The sequence below is a fragment of the Scyliorhinus torazame genome, chromosome 4 (genome assembly GCF_047496885.1).
Source record: "Scyliorhinus torazame isolate Kashiwa2021f chromosome 4, sScyTor2.1, whole genome shotgun sequence".
Lineage (NCBI taxonomy): Eukaryota > Metazoa > Chordata > Chondrichthyes > Carcharhiniformes > Scyliorhinidae > Scyliorhinus > Scyliorhinus torazame.
The window spans coordinates 267,609,328-267,630,585 of record NC_092710.1 but is presented as its reverse complement, the minus strand read 5'-3'; the positions used below and the strand labels follow the sequence as shown (position 1 = coordinate 267,630,585).

Below are 21,258 nucleotides of genomic sequence, written 5' to 3'. Positions count from 1 at the left end.
TTACTCAGGAAACGACAGAGGCTGCAGGATGAATTTGGGGTGTTGACTACAGGCAAGGCTGTAGAGCAGCTTAGAAAGGTTACAGGTGTGATTTATGAGCATGGGGAGAAGGCCAGGAGAATGCTTGCACAGCAACTGAGGAAGAGGGAAGCGGCTAGGGAAATAGGGAGGGTAGTGGATGAGGAAGGTAATCTAGTGGGTGACACGGCAGGGCTGAACAAGGTCATTAGGGACTTTTATAGGAAGCTGTACACTTCGGAATCCCCCGGGGGAACCCGGGGGGGGGGGGGGGGGGGATGAGGCGATTCCTGGACGAACTGACCTTCCCAAGAGTGGGGAGGGGGTTGGTGGACGGACTGGGGGCCCTGGTCAGGATTGAAGAGGTATTGGGGGGCCTGAAGGTCATGCAGTCAGGTAAAGCCCCGGGGCCGGATGGGTATCTGGTGAAGTTTTACAAAAAATTTGCCGGGATAGTGGGGCCAGTGCTGGTCAGGGTCTTTAATGAGGCAAGAGACAGAGGGAGTTTACCCCCTACGATGTCGCAGGCCACCATCTCGCTCATTCTGAAACGGGATAAGGACCCGGAGGCTTGTGGGTCATACAGCCAATCTCTTTGATCAACGTAGACGCCAAGTTACTGGCCTAGATCTTGGCGGCTAGAATTGAGGACTGTGTACAGGATGTCATTGGGGAGTGTAGCACCATCGATCACACACGAGGCGAGACGTAAAGAACTTCAATCGAGGCTTTATTGAGCAGACTTGTTCAGACTCGTTCCCCAGCAGCTCAGTCACAGAATGCAGCAGCGGGGGTTAAACCCAGGTTCTTATACGCCTCCTATCTGGGTGGAGCCCAGTAGGTGGAGGATCCAATCGGGATCCAGCATCTGTCCTCCAATAGCTCCTCGGCATTCCTGGTGTACCGTATTACCCCTAATACATACCACCACATTCTCCCCTTGTTAAAAAAGAACCCGGCGGGGTGGTATGGTGGTAGGGGTTTACAGGGTCGGTACCTTAACCATTGAACTATATACAATCATGCCGCTTTTACTGGGCCACCGAATTATTCACATTTTACCCGATTTGCAGCGTTAACTATTTACAACAATGCCGCTTTACTGGGCCACTGAATTATATACATCTTAAGTCGATTCGATGAGTCGAGATGGTGCTCTGGTCGCCCTTTCCGATCGTCTCAGCCCGGGTGGTGGTGCTGGCTCGGGTCCGGTCGACTCTGGGAGCATCGCGCTGTCCCCCTCTGTTTCCTTACCCCTGGATGGGCCTGGGAGGAGAACCGATCCCCCCGGGAAGAGGGTGGCTGTGGGGTGCACCGGCGGGAGTGAGGGGGAGGTGATTTGTGTTGGGGGGGGGGGGGGTGGGGGGGTGGGGAGCTCCGGCGGGCGCCAGGTCCCGCAGAGAGACCGTGTCCTGTCGGCCGTCTGGGTACGCCACGTAGGCGTACTGTGGGTTTGCGTGGAGTAGATGTACCTTTTCCACCAGCGAGTCTGATTTGTGCGCCCGCACATGTTTCCGGAGCAGGATGGGTCCCGGGGCCGCCAGCCATGTCAGAAGTGACGTTCCAGAAGCGGACCTCCTAGAGAAGACAAGGAGGCGCTCGTGAGGCGTTTGGTTAGTGGTGGTACACAGCAGGGACCGGATAGAATGAAGGGCATCCGGGAGGACTTCCTGCCAGCGGGAAGTTGGGAGACTCCTAGACCGTAGGGCCAGTAGGACGGTCTTCCAGACCGTTCCGTTCTCCCTCTCTACCTGCCCGTTCCCCCGGGGGTTGTAGCACGTCGTCCTGCTCGAGGCTATGCCCTTGCCGAGCAGGAATTGACGCAGCTCGTCACTCATGAAGGAGGACCCCCTGTCGCTATGGATGTAGGCGGGGAAACCGAACAGGGTAAAGATGGTGCCGAGGGCTTTAATGACCGTGGCCGCGGTCATGTCAGGGCAGGGGATGGCGAAGGGGAAGCGGGAGTATTCGTCAACGACGTTAAGAAAGTACGTGTTGCAATCGGTGGAGGGGAGGGGGCCTTTTAAATCCAAACTGAGGCGTTCAAAGGGACAGGAAGCCTTTATCAGGTGCGCTCTATCTGGCCTGAAAAAATGCAGTTTGCATTCTGCTCAGATTTGGCAGTTCCTGGTGACTGTTCGGACGTCCTCGACGGAGTAAGGGAGGTTGCGAGCCTTTATAAAGTGGTAGAAACGAGTGACCCCCGGGTGGCAGAGGTCCTCGTGGAGGGCTTGGAGACGGTCCACTTGTGCGTTGGCACAAGTGCCGCGAGATAGGGCATCGGACGGCTCGTTCAGCTTTCCGGGACGGTACAAGATCTCGTAGTTGTAGGTGGAGAGTTCGATCCTCCACCGCAGGATCTTGTCGTTTTTTTATCTTGCCCCGCTGTGCATTATCGAACATGAAGGCTACCGACCGTTGGTCAGTGAGGAGAGTGAATCTCCTACCGGCTAGGTAATGCCTCCAATGTCGCACAGCTTCCACTATGGCTTGGGCCTCCTTTTCTACTGAGGAGTGGTGAATTTCCGAAGCGTGTAGGTTCCAGGAGAAAAAGGCCACGGGTCTGCCCGCTTGGTTGAGCGTGGCCACCAGAGCTACGTCGGACGCGTCGCTCTCGACTTGGAAGGGGAGGGACTCGTCGATGGCGCGCATCGTGGCCTTTGCGATATCCATTTTGATGCGGCTGAAGGCCTGGCGGGCCTCTGTCGACAGGGGAAAAGTAGTGGACTGGATTAGTGGGCGGGCCTTGTCTGCGTACTGGGGGACCCACTGGGCGTAATAAGAAAAGAAGCCCAGGCAGCGTTTCAGGGCTTTGGCACAGTGGGGGAGAGGGAACTCCATGAGGGGGCGCATGCGTTCGGGGTCGGGGCCTATCACTCCATTACGCACTACGTAGCCCAGGATGGCTAAACGGTCGGTGCTAAACACGCATTTTTCCTCTTTGAGGGCGTTAGCGGTCTGGAGGAATTTGCGGAGGTTGGCGTCGTGGTCCTGCTGGTCGTGGCCGCAGATGGTGACGTTGTCGAGGTACGGGAACGTGGCCCGTAAACCGTGCTGGTCGACCATTCGGTCCATCTCGCGTTGGAAGACCGAGACTCCGTTCGTGATGCCGAATGGAACCCTTAAGAAGTGGTATAGCCGCCCGTCTGCTTCGAAGGCAGTGTACTTGCGGTCACCGGGGCGAATGGGGAGCTGGTGGTAGGCGGACTTAAGGTCCACGGTGGAGAAGACCTTGTACTGTGCAATCCGATTGACCATATCGGATATGCGGGGTAGAGGGTACGCATCTAGCTGCGTGTACCTGTTGATGGTCTGACTGTAGTCTACGACCATCCTTTGCTTCTCCCCTGTCTTCATTACAACCACCTGGGCTCTCCAGGGACTATTGCTGGCCTGGATTATGCCTTCCTTCAGCAGCCACTGGACTTCGGACCTGATAAACGTCCGGTCCTGGGTGCTGTACCGTCTGCTCCTAGTGGTGACAGGTTTGCAATCTGGGGTGAGGTTCGCAAACAGGGAGGGCGGTTCGACCTTGAGTGTCGCGAGGCCGCAGATAGTCAGTGGGGGTATAGGGCCGCCAAATTTGAATGTTAAGCTCTGGAGGTTGCATTGGAAATCCAACCCCAGGAGGGTGGGAGCGCAGAGGTGGGGAAGGACGTACAGCCGGTAATTTTTGAACTCTCTCCCCTGCACCGTTAGGTTTACGATGCAGAACCCTTTGATTTCAACGGAGTGGGACCCCGCCGCCAGGAAAATCTTTTGGGTGCTTGGCTGAATTACAAGGGAACAGCGTCTTACTGTGTCCAGGTGAATAAAACTCTCCGTGCTCCCCGAGTCGATCAAACACGGCGTTTCGTGGCTGTTCACCAGCACCTTTGTCGTTGTCGTCTGGAGCGTCCGGGGCAGCGACTGGTCGAGGGTCACCGATGCCAAACGTGGTTGGTGTATCAGACTCTTGTCTTCGGGCAGTGTGGAGCCGTCCACGCTGAGGTCCTTGCCTGTCAGCCAAGTTGGCGGCGTCCATGGATCGCACGCGGTCGGGAGTGGACAAAATGGCCGCTCCCATGGGTCGCACGCGGCCGGGGGTGGACAAAATGGCCGCTCCCATGGATCGCACGTGGCCTGTGGGTAGGAAGATGGCGGCGCCCGTCCCCCCCCCTCGTGGTGTCCGGGGTCCAAAATGGCGGCGCCCGTTGGCCGCCCGTGGGTCGCTGGGGGGGGTGGAGCCCATGGTCCCATTTGTTCCCCGGAGATAGCGGCGACCCCACGGGACTAGCACACCGCTGCATAGTGCCCCTTTTTACCGCAGCTTTTGCAGGTGGCCGAACGGGCCGGGCAGCGCTGGCGGGGGTGTTTTGACTGCCCGCAAAAGTAGCAGCGGGGGCCCCCCGGGTGGTCTGGGATTCTGGCTGCGCACGCTTGCGGAGGGGTTGGGGTTGCCGGGGGGTTGGTCGCGGCGGGGGTCCACGGAGCCCAAGGGGCTGCAGCGCGGTCGGGGGCATAGGCGCGGGCGTTTTGGGAGGCCACGTCGAGGGAGGCTGCGAGGGCCCCTACCTCTGTGAGTCCGAGAGAGTCTTTCTCTAAAAGTCTCTGGCGAATTTGCGACGATGCCAAACCTGCTACGTAAGCGTCTCTGATCAGGAGGTCCGTATGTTCGTTCGCCGTAACCGCTGGGCAGTTGCAGTTTCGTCCCAGGATCGTTAGAGCGTTGAAGAAATCGTCTAGAGATTCCCCGGGGATTTGTCATCTCGTCGCGAGCTGGTAGCGTGCGTAGACCTGGTTGACGGGTTTAATGTAGATCTCCTTCAGCAAGTTGATCGCCTCTGGGAATTCTTCCGCGCCCTCGGTGAGTGAGTAGATTTCGGGACTCACCCTGGAATGCAGGACCTGCATCTTCTGGTCTTCTGTTGGTCTGCCGGGGGCTGTTCGGAGGTATCCCTCAAAGCACGCCAGCCAGTGTTTAAACGCCGATGTTGCATTAGCTGCTTGGGGGCTGATTCGCAGGCACTCCGGGGCGATCCGGAGCTCCATATTCCTTTTTAAGTCTGCTCAATAAATTGTAGCACCATCGATCACACACGAGGCGAGACGCAAAGAACTTAAATCGAGGCTTTATTGAGCAGACTTGTTCAGACACGTTCCCCAGCAGCTCAGTCACAGAATGCAGCTGCGGGGATTAAACCCAGGTTCTTATATCCCTCCTATCTGGGTGGAGCCCTGTAGGTGGAGGATCCAATCGGGATCCAGCATCTGTCCTCCAATAGCTCCTCGGCATTCCTGGTGTACCGTATTACCCCTAATACATACCACCACAGGGAGGATCAAACCGGGTTTGTAAAGGGGAGGCAGCTGGTGTCCTAAGAAGGCTGCTTAACGTGATTATGATGCCCCCGGAGAGTAGGGAGGTAGAGATAGTGGTAGCCATGGATGCTTAAAAGGCTTTTGACCGGGTCGAGTGGGATTATCTGTGGGAGGTACTACGACGGTTCGGGTTCGGGGAGGGGGGGTTCATCGACTGGATTAGGCTATTACATCAGGCCCCGGAGGCGAGTGTAAGGACGAACAGGACGACATCGGACTACTTTAGACTGCACCGTGGGACAAGACAGGGCTGCCCTCTCTCCCCACTGCTGTTTGCGCTGGCCATAGAGCCGGGGGGGGGGGGGGGGGGGGGGGGGGGGAGTGGAACACAGAGTCTCATTATACACGGATGATCGGCTGTCATATGTATCGGACCCAATGGTGGGGATGGACGGTATCATGGCAACCCTGAGGGAATTTGGCCGGTTCTCCGGATACAAACTGAACATGGCTAAGAGCGAGTTGTTTGTAATTCAGGCGAGGGGGCAGGAGAGTAGGCTGAAGGGGTTGCCGTTGGGGGAAGAGTTTCCGATATTTGGGGATTCAGGTGGCATGGGACTGGGGCAGGTTGCACAAGCTCAACCTGTCCCGACTGGTGGAACAAGTGAGGGAGGAGGGCCGGAGGTGGGATGCGCTTCCGCTGTCCTTGGCAGCAAAGGTGCAGATTGTTAAGATGATGATTCTCCCGCGGTTCTTGTTTGTTTTTCAGTGTCTCCCCAACTTTATCCCGCGGTCCTTCTTTAAGAGGCTGAATAAAATTATTCTGGGATTTGTGTGGGCAGGGAAGTCCCCATGGGTGAAGAGGGTGATGCTTGAAAGGAACAGAGGAGAAGGGGGGCTGGCGTTGCCGAACTTCAGCAACTATTACTGGGCGGCCAACATAGCGATGATAAGGAAATGGATGGTGGGTGTGGGGTCAGTCTGGGAGCAGATGGAGGCTGCTTCGTGCAGGGGCACTAGCTTAGCAGCCCTGGTCACGGCACCTCTGCCGCTTCCGCCGGCGCGGTACTCCACCAGCCCGATAGTGGTGGCGGCTCTTCAGATTTGGGGCCAGTGGAGGAGGCACATAGGGGATGTAAGAGCATTGGTGTGGACCCCAATCTGCGGCAACCACCGATTTGCCCGGGGGAACATGGCCGGGGGGGTATCGACTGTGGAGGAGGGCGGGGATTGTGAGGATGGGGGATCTGTTCCTGGAAGGGAGCTTTCCGAGCATGAGGGCGCTGGAGGAGAAGTTTGGGCTGGTGAGGGGGAACGAATTTAGATACTTACAGGTGTGGGGTTTTGTACGCAGACTGGTGCCATCCTTCCCATTTCTCCCGCCAAAGGAGAGGCAGGACAGGGTAGTTTCTAGGTGAGAGGTGGGAGAGGGTAGCGTCTCAGACGTCTGCAAGGAACTAATGGTAACTGTGGATATGCAGACCGAGGACCTGAAGCTTAGAGTGGGAAGAGGAGCTCCGGGGGGGGGGGGGGGGGGGGGGGGGGGGGGGGCGGTATCTGGGCAGAAGCCTTGAGCAGAGTAAACACGACCGCAACATGCGCCAAGCTCAGCCTGATCCAGTTTGAGGTCGTGCACCGGGCCCACATGACGGTGGCCCGGATAAGCAAATTCTTTGGGCTGGAGGACAAGTGTGCTAGATGCGCCAGAGGTCTGGCTAACCATGGATACATGTTCTGGTCGTGTCCTGAACTCAGGGGGCACTGGCAGGGATTTGCAGATGTTATGTCCCGGGTATTGAAAACTGGGGTGGTAATGAGCCCTGAGGCGGCAATCTTTGGGGTTTCGGAGGAGCAGGGGTACATTGAGGCAGGTCCTTGACTGAACAGAGCCGTGGTTTGCACTATGTTTAATTTGTGTCTTGACTTCTTTTTCTTGTACTGTACAATGTCACTTTTTCTATATGCCTAAAATACCTCAATAAAATTGTTTGTTAAAAAAAAAATTGGGACGAGGGCCTAGGCCTCACCTGCCCCATGTAAAATTATGGACATTTAAAAGTTAAAGGGCCAAAAAGCCAGAGTACTCAATGAGTAATAAGTATCAAGGAATCAAATATCTTCTCAAAATTTAAAAAACTAGTAGGCTGCAAAGAAACCGCCAGAAGGGTGCTCTGACTAATATACATCGGATTACATAGATGATACAGTACAAAAACTGGCCATTCAGCCCAACCAGTCCATGCCTGTTTTAATGCTCCATTCAAGCCTTCTACTTTTTTCTTCTAAAACCACCATCACAACCATCTATTCCCTTTTCTCTCATATGTTTGTCTAGCTTCCCCTTAAATGCATCTATTCCATTTGTGTCACCCAGTTGCTGAAGCGAGGCCTGTAATAGACATTCCTGACCAACTCTCTTCCCCAGGTGAACGACATAGTTGGAATTTGGGGATCTCACATAAAATTACCTGTGGCAAAGGAAACCCCTTCCCTATTGGCCGAAAATTACATTTGAAATGCCAATACGCCTAAACAACATAATGGGCTACAAAGCGAAGCCGAGCAGTATCTCCAGTAGCAGCGCACCCCTCCCTGATGAACTCAATGCATTCTATGCTCGGTTCGAGCAGGAAACCAACAATCCGCTGTCAAGTGCCCCAGCAGCCCATAAATCACCCATACCCACCATCACAGCTTCGGAATTCAAATTAGCTTTCCTGAAAGTGAACCCTCGGAAGGCGACGGGTCCGGACGGGATCCCTGGTCGTGCACTAAGAGCCTGCGCGGACCAGCTTGTAGATGTGTTCGCGGACATCTTTAACCTCTCACTACTCCACTCCGAGGTCCCCACCTGCTTCAAGATGACCACCACCATACCGGTACCAAAGAAAAACCAGGCAACGTGCCTGAATGACTACCATCCTGAATTCAGTCGTAATGAAGTGCTTCGAGAGGTTGGTCATGAAGCGAATTACCTCCATACTCCCAGAACGGCTTGAACAACTGCAATTTGTATACCGCCGTCACCAGTCCACAGCAGACGCCATCTCCCTGGCCCTACACTCATTCCTAGAGCATCTCGACAACATGGACTCCTACATCAGGCTGCGCCTTCAACACCATAATCCCAGCCAAGCTCATATCAAAGCTCCAAAACCTAGGACTTGGCTCCCCACTCTGCAATTGGATCCTCGAATTTCTAACGCACAGACCACAATCAGTAAGAATAAACAACAACACCTCCTCCCACCCAATACCGGGGCCCCGCAAGGCTGCGTACTTAGCCCCCTACTGTACTCCATGTACACACAAGACTGCGTGGCAAAATTTGGTTCCAACTCCATCTACAAGTTTGCTAGTGGACCGGATCTTGAATAACGACGAGTCAGAATACAGGAGGGAGATTGAGAACCTAGTGGAGTGGTGCAGCGACGACAATCTATCCCTCAATGCCAGCAAAACTAAAGAGCTGGTCACTGACTTCAGAAAGTAAAGTACTGTACACACAGCATCAACGGGGCCGAGGTGGAGATGGTTAGCAGTTTCAAATTCCTAGGGGTACACATCTCCAAAAATCTGTCCGGGACCACCCACGTCGACGCTACCACCAAGAAAGCACAACAGCGCCTATACTTCTTCATGAAACGAAGGAAATTCGGCATGGCCACATTAACTCTTGCCAAATTTTACAGATGCACCATAGAAAGCATCCTATCTGGCTGCATCACAGCCTGGTATGGCAACTGCCCGGCCCAGGACCGCAAGAAACTTCAGAGTCGTGAACACCGTCCAGTCCATCACACAAACCTGCCTCCCATCCATTGACTCCATCTACAGTACCCGCTGTCTGGGGAAAGCGGGCAGCATAATCAAAGACCCCTCCCACCCGGCTTACTCACTCTTCCAACTTTTTCCAACGGGCAGGAGATACAGAAGTCTGAGAACACGCACTAACAGACTCAAAAACAGCTTCTTCCCCGCTGTTACCAGACTCCTAAATGACCCTCTTATGGACTGACCTCATTCACACTACACCCTGTATGCTTCATCCGATGCCAGTGTTATGTAGTTACATTGTGTACCTTGTGTTGCCCTATTATGTATTTTCTTTTATTTCCTTTTCTTTCCATGTACTTAATGATCTGTTGAGCCGCTTGCAGAAAAATACTTTTCACTGTACCTTGGTACACATGACAATAAACAAAATCCAATCAAAATCCAATAGGAATAGTCAATAGAAAAAGCATTTTCAAAGCCATAGTGAGAGACCAGGTAGCACGATGAGTTCTATTCGAGGAAGACAGATATAACCAATTCACACTGGTAGGTTGAACGTCACCTTTGCTGGTTACAGGGAGCCCTCAATGAGCTGCAGCCTCAAGCCTGTTCTCAGAGAACATTGCTTCTCTACACAATAGCACATTAACTGGCATTAAAGTGCATTAAACCCACTCAAGGATGCTGAATGGATGGTCTGGGAAAAGGTCTGGGAAAATGTACCAGTGGTTATTATGATGTGGTAGAAATTACAGTAGATTTTCTGGAAAAGAAACACAATGCAGAACCTACACTTACCTTATGCTATACAGCACATTTCCATCAGGAAAGATGCGTAACATTACGTTATCTGTGGTGGTGTCATGGATAAATGACCTTTTCGAATGAACAAAAAAAACGTCAGGTGCCCAAATCTTTTTGACTAGCCTGCCATCGAATGTCATGCTTCTGTTAGTAGTGCTGGGAAACGAAAGCCGCTCATCTTTCCAGTAATTGCGCAAATAGAGAGTCATTGTGAAATCCTGCAGAAAATACAATGCAATCAATCAAGGATTGAATCCTCAAGTACAACAGCAGCAAGGTAAGGTCAATGTCACAATGGGTATGTGACCTTCTCATACATCGACTGTGCTTTGGATATTTCAACAAAAGTAATATCACACGGACGGTCCAGATCTAACCACCCTTACACGCTATGCTATTTATGATCCATTTAACCTTACACGCACAGGCTTTTATAAACCAAGCTTAACATCACCAGTGTGGATCGCTGGTTGATTGTTTTTCCTATTCTCAGTCGTGTTCCTTTTAACCTTTGGGACTTCACTACTCTATCAGACGTTACCCTTTAGAACATAGAACAATACAGCACAGTACAGGCCCTTCAGCCCACGATGTTGTGCCGACCATTTATCCTCATCTAAAATCAACCTAACCTACACTCCTTCAATTTACTGCTGTCCATGGGCCTGTCTAAGAGTCGCTTAAATGTCCCTAATGACTCTGACTCCACCACCTCTGCTAGCAGTGCATTCCACACACCGACCATTCTCTGTGTAAAGGTCCTACCTCTGACCCCTATACCTTCCTCCAATCACCTTAAAATTATGTCCCCTCGTGACAGCCATTTCCACCCTGGGGAAAAGTCTCTGGCTATCCACTCTATCCATGCCTCTCATCACCTTGTACACCTCTATCAAGTCACCTCTCTGCCTTCTTCGCTCCAGTGAGAATAGCCCTAGCTCCCTCAACCTTCCTTCATAAGACATGCCCTCCAGTCCAGGCAGCATCCTGGTAAATCTCCTCTGTACCCTCTCCAAAGCAGCCACATCCTTCTATAATGAGACGACCAGAACTGGACACAATATTCCAAGTGTGGTCTAACTAGAGTTTTATAAAGCTGCAACAAAACCTTGCGGCTCTTAAACACAATCCCCCTGTTAATGAAAGCCAACACACCATACGCCTTCTTAACAACTTTGTGGCAACTTTGAGGGATCTATGTGTGTGGACCCCAAGATCCCGCTGTTCCTCCACACTTCCAAAAATCCTGCCTTCAACCATGTATTCAGCATTCAAATTCGACCTTCCAAAATGAATAATTTCACATTTATCAAGGTTGAACTCTATCTGCCACTTCTCAGCCCAGTTCTGCATCCTGTCAATGTCCTGTTGTGACCTGCAACAACACTCAACACTATCTACAACTCCACCAACCTTTGTGTCATCGGCAAACTTACTAACCCACCCTTCCACTTCCTCATCCAAGTCATTTATAAAAACCACAAAGAGCAGAGGTCCCAGAACAGATCCTTGCGGGACACCACTGGTCACCGATATCCAGGCTGAATACTTTCCATCCACTACCACTCACTGTCTTCTTTCGGCCAGCCAATTCTGTATCCAGACAGCCAAATTTCCCTGTATCCCATGCCCCCTAACTTTCTGAATGAGCCCACCATGGGGAACCTTATCAAATGCCTTACTGAAATCCATATACACCACATCCACTGCCCGCCCTTCATCAATGTGTCTCGTCACATCCTCAAAGAATTCAATGAGGCTTGTGAGGCATGACCTGCCCCTCACAAAGCCATGCTGACTATCTTTAATGAAACTATGTTTTTCTAAATAATCATAAATCCTATCTCTCAGAATCCTTTCCAATATTTTGCTCACCACAGACGTAAAACTGATGGGTCTGTAATTCCCAGGATTTTCTTATTCCCTTTCTTGAATAGGGGAACAACATTGAAAATGAAATGAAATGAAAATGAAATGAAATGAAAATCGCTTATTGTCACAAGTAGGCTTCAAAAATGAAGTTACTGTGGAAAGCCCCTAGTCGCCACATTCTGGCGCCTGTTCGGGGAGGCTGGTACGGGACTCCCTCCAATCATCCGGTACTACTCCAGTGGAGAGTGGGGACGCAAAAATCATCACCAACGGCGCAGCAATCTCCTCCCTCGCTTGTCCCGTCAGGCCCAGGGGACTTATCTATCCTGATGCTTTTCAAAATTTCCAGCACATCCTCCTTCTTAATATCAACCTGTTTGAGTCTATTAACCTGGTTCATACTGTTCCCATGGGCAACAAGGTCCCTCTCTCTAGTGAATACTGAAGCAAAGTATTCATTTAGGGCCCCCCCCCCATCTCTTCAGACTCTAGGCGCAAGTTCCCTCCACTATCCCTGATCGGCCTCCCTCTCACTCTGATCATCCTCTTATTTCTCACATAAGTGTAGAACGCTTGGGGTTTTCCCTAATCCTTCCCGCCAGGGCTTTTTCATGCCCTATTCTAGCTCTCCTCAGTCCATTTTTTAGTTCCTTCCTGGCTACCTTGTAACCCTCTAGAGCCGAGTTAGACCCTTGCTTCCTCAACCTTACGTAAGCTTCTTTCTTCCTCTTGACTAGAAGCTCCACTTCAAGGCTCCTTCACCTTACCATTCCTTCCTCGTCTCAGTGGGACAAAACTATTCAGCACTCGCAGCAAGTGTACCTTAAACAATCCCCACATTACTGTTGTGCATTTCCCCAAGAACAATTATTCCCACTTTATGCTCCTCAGCTCCTGTCTAATAGGAGTATAATTTCCCCTCCCCCAATTAAATACCTTCTCATACTGTGTGTTCCTATCCCTCTCCATGACTATGGTAAAGGTCAAGGAGTTGTGGTCACTGTCACCGAAATGCTCTCCCACCGAGACATCTGACACCTGGCCTGGTTCGTTGCCGAGCACTAAGTCCAATATGGCCTCCCACCTAGTCGGCCTATCTACATATTGAGTCAGGAATCCTTCCTGTACAACCTGACAAAATCTGCTCAATCCAAACCATTTGCACTAAGGAGGTTCCAGTCAATATTAGGGAAGTTGAAGTCACCCATGACAACAACTCTGTTACTTCTGCACTTTTCCAAGGTCTACCACCCAATCTGTTCCTCTATCTCTCTGCTGCTATTGGGGGTCTATAGAAAACACCCAATAAAGTGACTGCTCCTTTCTTGTTTCTGACTTCCACCCATACAGACTCAGTAGACAAACCCTCCTCAACTACCTCCTTTTCTGCAGCTGTGGTGCACTCCCTAATTAACAGTGCCACTCCCCCTCCTCTTTTACCTCCCTCCCTATTCTTCTGAAAACATCTAAACCCCGGAACATCTAACAACCATTCCTGCCCCTGTGAAAGCCATGTCTCAGTAGTGGCCACAACATTGTAGTTCCAAGTACCGATTCATGCTCCCTTATTCATCTCCCTTATTCCTTACACTCCTTGCATTGAAACAGACACATTTTAACCCATTCCACTGAGTGCAACTTTGTCCTATCAACAGTCTATCCTTCCTCACAGACTTGCTGCATATTATTTCTGCCTGTTCAGCAGCTACCCTATCCTCTGATCCATAGCTCTGGTTCCCATCCCCCTGCCAAACTAGTTTAAACCCTCCCGAAGAGCTCTAGCAAACCTCCCACCCAGGATATTGGTGCCTCTCCAGTTTAGGTGCAATCCATCCTTCATGTATAGGTCCCACCTTCCCCAGATGATATCCCAATGATCCACATATCTGAAGCCTTCCCTCCTGCACCAGCCCTGTAGCCATGTGTTCAGCTGCACTCGCTCTCTGTTCCTTGCCTCACTTGCACGTGGCACCGGTAGCAACCCTGAGATCACTACTCTGCTTGTCCTGCGCTTTAGCTTCCAACCCAACTCCCTAAAATCACTTTTTCGATCCTCATCCCTTTTCTTGGCTATGTCGTTGGTGCCTAGGTGCACCACGACTTCTGGTTGCTCCCCCTCACCCTTAAGAATCCTGTAGACTCGATCCGAGACATCCCTGGCCATGGCACCCAGGAGGCAACATACCTTCCGGGAGTCTCGCTCGCGACCACAGAATCTCCTATCTATTCCCTTAACCATTGAGTCTCCTTTCACAATTACTTTTCTATTCTCCCCCCTTCCCTTCTGAGCCACAGAGCCAGACTCAGTGCCAGAGACTTGACCGCTAGGGCCTTCCCCCTGTAGGTCATCCCCCCCAACAGCATCCAAAACGGTATACTTGTTTTGAAGGGGAACGGCCATGAGGGATCCCTGCACTGTCTGCCCGTTCGTTTTCCTTCCCCTGACTGTAACCCAGCTACTCTTGTCCTGTACCTTGGATGTGGCTACCTCCCTGTAACACTCTATTACCCTCTCTGCCTCCCGGATGATCCGAAGTTCATCCAGCTCCAGTTCCCCAACACGGTCTCTGAGGAGCTGGAGTTGGGTGCACTTCCCGCAGGTATAGTCAGCGGGAACACCGGTGGTATCCGTCACCATCCACATCCTACAGGAGGAGCATGCAACTGGCCTAGCCTCCATCCCCTCTTACCTTACAGAATAAGGGACCTCTAAAAATGGGATGGTCTACACCTGAACCAGAGGGGTACCAATATCCTGGGGTGAAATTTGCTAATGCTCTTCGAGAGGGTTTAAACTAATTCAGCAGGGGGATAGGTACATGTATTGTAGCACTAGTATACAGGAGGTTGAGAGTAGTGAGGTAATGAGTAAAGTTTCAAGGTTGCAGGAGTGTACCGGCAGGCAGGAAGGTGGTTTGAAGTGTGTCTACTTCAACACCAGGAGCATCCGGAATAAGGTGGGTGAACTTGCAGCATGGGTTGGTACCTGGAACTTCGATGTTGTGCCCATTTCGGAGACATGGATAGAGCAGGGACAGGAATGGTTGTTGCAGGTTCCGGGGTTTAGATGTTTCAGTAAGCTCAGGGAAGGTAGTAAAAGAATGGGAGGTGTGGCATTGTTAGTCAAGGACAGTATTACAGTGGCAGAAAGGATGTTTGATAAAAACTCGTCTACTGAGGTAGTATGGGCTGAGGTTAGGAAAGGAGGTCACCCTGTTGGGAGTTTTCTATAGGCCTCCAAAAAGTTCCAGAGATGTAGAGGAAAGGATTGCAAAGATGATTCTGGATTGGAGTGTAAGTAACAGGGTAGTTGTTATGGGGGACTTTAACTTTCCAAATATTGACTGGAAACGCTATAGTTCGAGTACATTAGATGGGTCAGTTTTTGTCCAATGTGTGCAGGAGGGTTTCCTGACACAGTATGTAGCTAGGCCAACAAGAGGCGAGGCCACATTGGATTTGGTACTGGGTAATGAACCAGGCCAGGTGTTAGATTTGGAGTTGGTGAGCACTTTGGTGATAATGACCACAATTCGGTTACGTTTACTTTAGCGATGGAAAGGGATAGGTATATACCGCAGGGCAAGAGTTATAGCTGAAGGAAAGGCAATTATGATGCGATTAGGAAAGAATTGGGATGCATAAGATGGGGAAGGAAACTGCAGGGGATGGGCACAATTGAAATGTGGAGCTTGTTCAAGAAACAGCTACTGCGTGTCCTTGATAAGTATGTACCTGTCAGGCAGGGAGGAAGTGGTCGAGAGAGGGAACCGTGGTTTACTAAAGTAGCTGACTCACTTGTCAAGAGGAAGAAGGAGGCTTATGTAAAGATGAGACGTGAAGGTTCAGTTAGGGCACTTGAGAATTACAAGTTAGCCAGGAAGGACCTAAAGAGAGAGCTAAGAAGAGCCAGGAGGGGGCATGAGAAGTCCTTGGCAGGTAAGATCAAGGAAAACCCTAAAGCTTTCTATAGGTATGTCAGGAATAAAAAAATGACTAAGGTACGAGTAGGGCCAGTCAAGGACAGTAGTGGGAAGTTGTGCGTGGAGTCCGAGGAGATAGGAGAGGCGCTAAATGAAGATTTTTTTGTCAGTATTCACACAGGAAAAAGACAATGTTGTAGAGGAGAATACTGAGATACTGGCTACTAGACTAGATGGGATTGAGGTTCATAAGGAGGCGGTGTTAACAATTCTGGAAAGTGTGAAAATAGATAAGTCCCCTGGGCCGGATGGGATTTATCCTAGGATTCTCTGGGAAGCTAGGGAGGAGATTGCAGTCTTTGGCTTTGATCTTTATGCCGTCATTGTCTACAGGAATAGTGCCAGAAGACTGGAGGATAGCAAATGTTGTCCCCTTGTTCAAGAAGGGGAGTAGAGACAACCCCGGTAACTATAGACCAGTGAGCCTTACTTCTGTTGTCGGTAAAGTCTTGGAAAGGATTATAAGAGATAGGATTTATAATCATCGAGAAAGAAATAACTTGATTAGGGATAGCCAACACGGTTTTGTGAAGGGTAGGTCGTGCCTCACAAACCTTATTGAGTTCTTTGAGAAGGTGACCAAACAGGTGGACTTGGGTAAAGCAGTTGATGTGGCGTATATGGATTTCAGTAAAGCGTTTGATAAGGTTCCCCACGGTAGGCTACTGCAGAAAATACGGAGGCATGGGATGAGGGTGATTTAGCGGTTTGGATCAGAAATTGGCTCGCTGTAAAAAAACAGAGGGTGGTGGTTGATGGGAAATGTTTAGCCTGGAGTTCAGTTACTAGTGGTGTACCACAAGAATCTGTTTTGGGGCCACTGCTGTTTGTTATTTTTATAAATGACCTGGAGGACGTAGAAGGATGGGTGAGTAAATTTGCAGATGACACTAAAGTCGGTGGAGTTGTGGACAGTGCGGAAGGATGTTGCAGGTTACAGAGGGACATAGATAAGCTGCAGAGCTGGGCTGAGAAGTGGCAAATGGAGTTTAATGCAGAAAAGTGTGAGGTGATTCATTTTGGAAGGAGTGACAGGAATACAGAGTACTGGGCTAATGGTAAGATTCTTGGTAGTGTGGATGAGCAGAGAGATCTCGGTGTCCATGTACATAGATCCCTGAATGTTGCCAACCAGGTTGATAGGGTTGTTAAGAAGGCGTACGGTGTGTTAGCTTTTACTGGTAGAGGGATTGAGTTTCGGAGCCATGAGGTCATGTTGCAGCTTTACAAAACTCTGGTGCAGCCACATTTGGAGTATTGCGTGCAGTTCTGGTCGCCGCATTATAGGAAGGATGTGGAAGCATTGGAAAGGGTGCAGAGGAGATTTACCAGTATGTTGCCTGGTATGGAGGGAAGATCTTATGAGGAAAGGCTGAGGGACTTGAGGCTGTTTTCGTTAGAGAGAAGAAGGTTAAGAGGTGACTTAATTGAGGCATACAAGATGATCAGAGGATTGGTTAGGGTGGACAGTGAGAGCCTTTTTCCTCGGATGGTGATGGCTAGCACGAGGCGACATAGCTTTAAATTGAGGGGAGATAGATATAGGACAGATGTCAGAGGTAGGTTCTTTACTCAGAGAGTAGTAGGGGCGTGGAATGCCTTGCCTGCAACAGTAGTGGACTCGCCAACATTAAGGGCATTTAAATGGTCATTGGATAAATATATGAATGATAATGGAATAGTGTAGATGGGCTTTAGATTGGTTTCACAGGTCGACGCAACATCGAGGGCCGAAGGGCCTGTACTGCACTGTAATGTTCTATTGTTCTATATAGCTGCCCTGTGGACCAACTGGAACTCTGCCCTCCGACTCTGCTCCCTGTCAGTAAACAGAGAGTTTACAGCACTCTCTGTAAACTCCCGACTCCCTTCACGCTCTTTGAGGAAATGTAGGAAATGAAATGAAAGGGGCACCTTACTCCCTCCTCACCTAACTCTCTTCGTCACCAATCTCTCATTATAGCACTCAAATGCACCCAAATTCAGCACTCAGTGCAAACAAATTCAGCACTGTAAGCTGGCTCACCTTTATACTGTGACTCTAGCCTCTGAAAACTGACCTAATCCAATTAACTAATTAAGAAGCTCCAGCTGCAAGTAGCTACAAGGAGAACCTTTCTTTCAAGCTGATTGAAAACATACCTTCTTCGAAACCAAACAGTAACTTTTAAGTTAATTCACTAAATAAAAGACTAGACTTTTGATAAAAATGAACCCTTAATATCCCTCAGTCACCAAACTCTCACTACAGCACTCAAATGCACCCAAATTCAGCATTCAGCACTTCGACCTCTCACTTTAAAACAAATCCATGATTATTTTGTGTCTAAAGAATTATCTTTTAAAATTGTACTGTGCAATGTATATTGCAGTAATAATATTAATATATTTCATTATTTAAACTGTTGCAATATGATCCAATACCCCCCCTCCCCCAACCAAACCTCCTCCCCACTCTCGCCACTGCACTCTTTTCACTCTCTGGAAATCATTAGCGACGGAGATCTCAGGTTTCCATGAGCTTGCTGGTGATGATAAAATGGTACCTTCTTACAAACAACTTTCAAAGCAAAAGAGAGAGCTGAATACCTTTTGAAGCTGATCAGTTTACTTTCGGGGATAAGCCTGTTCCCAATTGCAAACCACAGAAATTTCACCATGGGAGAATTATACATGAAGCATAAAATATGTCAGACAGGCCACATGTTTGCGAAAGAGTCGATCTGTATGTTTACATTCTTCAGCTCGACTCCTGCTCCTGCATCAGGAGGTTGGCAGTCCAATCTCCAGAACTAAGGCAGCCATTCCCGTGCACTGCTGTCCTGTGGGTGAGGCAGCAAGGCCCCATCTGTCTACTTCATTGGCTGAAGTACAAACTAAGGATCCCATGGCACTGTTTCAAGTGCAAAGAATCATCCCCGTGTCCAACATTCCCATTACAACCAAGGCTAGAAAAAAACCAGATTTGCTGGCCATTCACCTTATTGCACAGTGATTAGCACTATTGCTTCACAGCGCCAGTGTCCCAGGTTCGATTCCCGGCTTGGGTCATTGTCTGTGTGGAGTCTGCGTGTTCTCTCCGTGTCTGTGTGCGGTTTCCTCTGGGTGCTCCGGTTTCCTCCCACAAATCCCGAATGATGTGCTTGTTAGGTGAATTGGACATTCTGAATTCCCCTCTCTGTACCCGACTAGGCGCCGGAGTGTGGCGACTAAGGAATTTTCACAGTAACTGCATTGCAGTGTTAACGTAAGCCTACTTGTGGTACTAATAAAGGTTATTATTATTGTTTGCGGGATTTTCCGGTCTGCACAAGGGCTGCCCAGATTTGGCTCAAACAGTCACTACACCTCCAAGTAATTACGTGCGTGTGAAGCTTTTAGAGATGTTCCTGAGTGATATCGTAGGTGCTATCCCCTTATTTTCTCTTTTTTAACATCAGTTTATCCAGGCAGATCAAGAAACCGACCATGTCAAATCCCTGGTTTATGCTAAATTAGCTGATCCCAGCCAGAAATCAACCAGACATTACAACAGGCTGGTCTGCACTTACAGTGTTACCTTTGCAATTTAACTCTTGAAAAAGTAATACTTAGGAAAACAACTTCTTACTATTAATTTGAAAATCAAAATACCTTAGGCTTTGAAAAAGTGTAAAGGAAATGTTTGAGCTGTGAGTAGCATGTGGTGAACGTATTGCTACTGCAATTCACCACTGTATTGTACTGTACTATGTTGATGCCCCTGTGGGCTCCGCCTGCGGCACCGCCCCCTCGGGGGTGGTATATAAACCTGTAGGCGGCACTCAGTACAGAGCAGTCGCAGGCAGGCACAGATCTAGCTTATTAAAACCACTGTTCACTTCTTTTAATCATTTTGTGTGAATTAACGGTCGCATCAATTTAGTAAGCTAAGGTATCGCAATGGAAGCCGCCCTCAAACCTGATCCACTGGAACTCGACCCACAGGCAGCTGAAGCCAAAGGAATCTTCTCACATTGGCTCCGCTGCTTTGAGGCCTACCTCGCCTCCTCCTCCTCGCCCGCCGTCACTGAGGCACACAAGCAGAGTCTCCTCAATGCCCGGGTGAGCCACAGAATCTTTTTACTAATCAAGGACGCGACCACGTACGCAGACATGGTCGTGATCCTGAAAAGACATTACGTGAGGCCGGTGAATGAAATGGTCGCGTGGCATCTCCTCACCACACGTCGTCAACGCCCCGGGGAATCGCTGGAGGAATATCTACGAGACCTGAGGGTACGCACTCGGAACTGTAACTACAAGGACGTCACGGCCTCGCAGCACATGGAATTCGCCATCCGGGACACTTATGTGGCTGGAGTCCGGTCCAGCTACGTCAGACAGCGCCTTCTCGAAAAGGGCGCCCTCAACCTAGAAGAGATGGTAAAACTATCCACCTCGTTAGAGGTAGCCTTCCAGAGCATAAATGCTTTCCCCTCCGACCACACAATTTCCTCGTGGGCGCTGGAGGCGTGGCCATCACTCAACCCGAGGGTGTCCCAGGCCTGTGCCGCGTGGCTGCCCGCGCAAACCAGGGGGCCGTCTTGCTATTTCTGCGGTCAGAACCAGTACCCCAGGCAGCTTTGCCCAGCTCGGAACGCGACCTGCAGTGACTGTGGCAAGAAAGGACATTTTGCCAAAGTCTGCTTGGCCTGACCCAAAGTTCCAAAATCACAGGCCCAACTCACAGACCCGCAGACCCCGCAGTGTGCCTGCCGGTAACATCCCCTTCTAACGCGTCATCCGCCTCGTGCTATACATGGGGGCCCCCATCTTTAACTCCGCCCGACGTGTGTGACTCAAGGGTGCCGCCATCTTCAACACCGCCCGACACGTGCGACCAACGGGGCCGCCATCTTGGGACCCCCTCGCTACCACGGCCCAAGAACTCCATGATGACCGTCCGGGTCGATGGGCACGAAACGCCCAGTCTGTTCGACTCCGGGGGCACGGAGAGCTTCATCCATCCGGACATGGTAAGGCGCTGCTCCCTCCAGATTTCCCCCGCGTTTCAAACAATCTTCCTTGCTTCCCGATCACATTCAGTGCAGATCCGGGGGTACTGTGTCGCGAACCTCGCGATACAGGGGTCCGAGTACGCCAATTTTAAACTCTATGTCCTTCCTCATCTCTGCGCTCCTCTCTTGTTAGGACTGGATTTCCAGTGCAACCTCAGAAGCCTGACCGTGAAGTTCGGCGGGCCCCTACCCCCTCTCACCGTATGTAGCCTCGTGACCCTCAAGGTCGACACTCCCCCGCTCTTCATAAACCTCATCTCTGACTGTAAACCCGTCGCCACCAGGAGCAGGCGGTACAGTGTCCAGGACAGGACTTTTGTCAAGTCAGAGGTCCAGCGGCTCTTGAGGGAGGGGATCATCGAGGCCAGTAATAGTCCCTGGAGAGCCCAAGTGGTGGTCGCCATGACCGAGGAAAAGAACCGGATGGTTGTAGACTACAGCCAGACCATAAATCGTTACACGCA

The 21,258-nt window shown here is 50.5% G+C and overlaps 1 protein-coding gene across 1 annotated transcript in view; it reads right to left on the bottom strand.

The window, feature by feature from the left end:
• Positions 1–21,258, bottom strand: part of LOC140410927 (gamma-aminobutyric acid receptor subunit rho-2-like) — a 113,117-nt gene that overhangs the window by 18,294 nt on the left and 73,565 nt on the right. Inside the window, exon 4 of the mRNA XM_072499770.1 lies at positions 9,895–10,118. Coding sequence (XP_072355871.1) covers positions 9,895–10,118 — 224 coding nt within the window. The remainder of the gene's footprint in view (positions 1–9,894; positions 10,119–21,258) is intronic.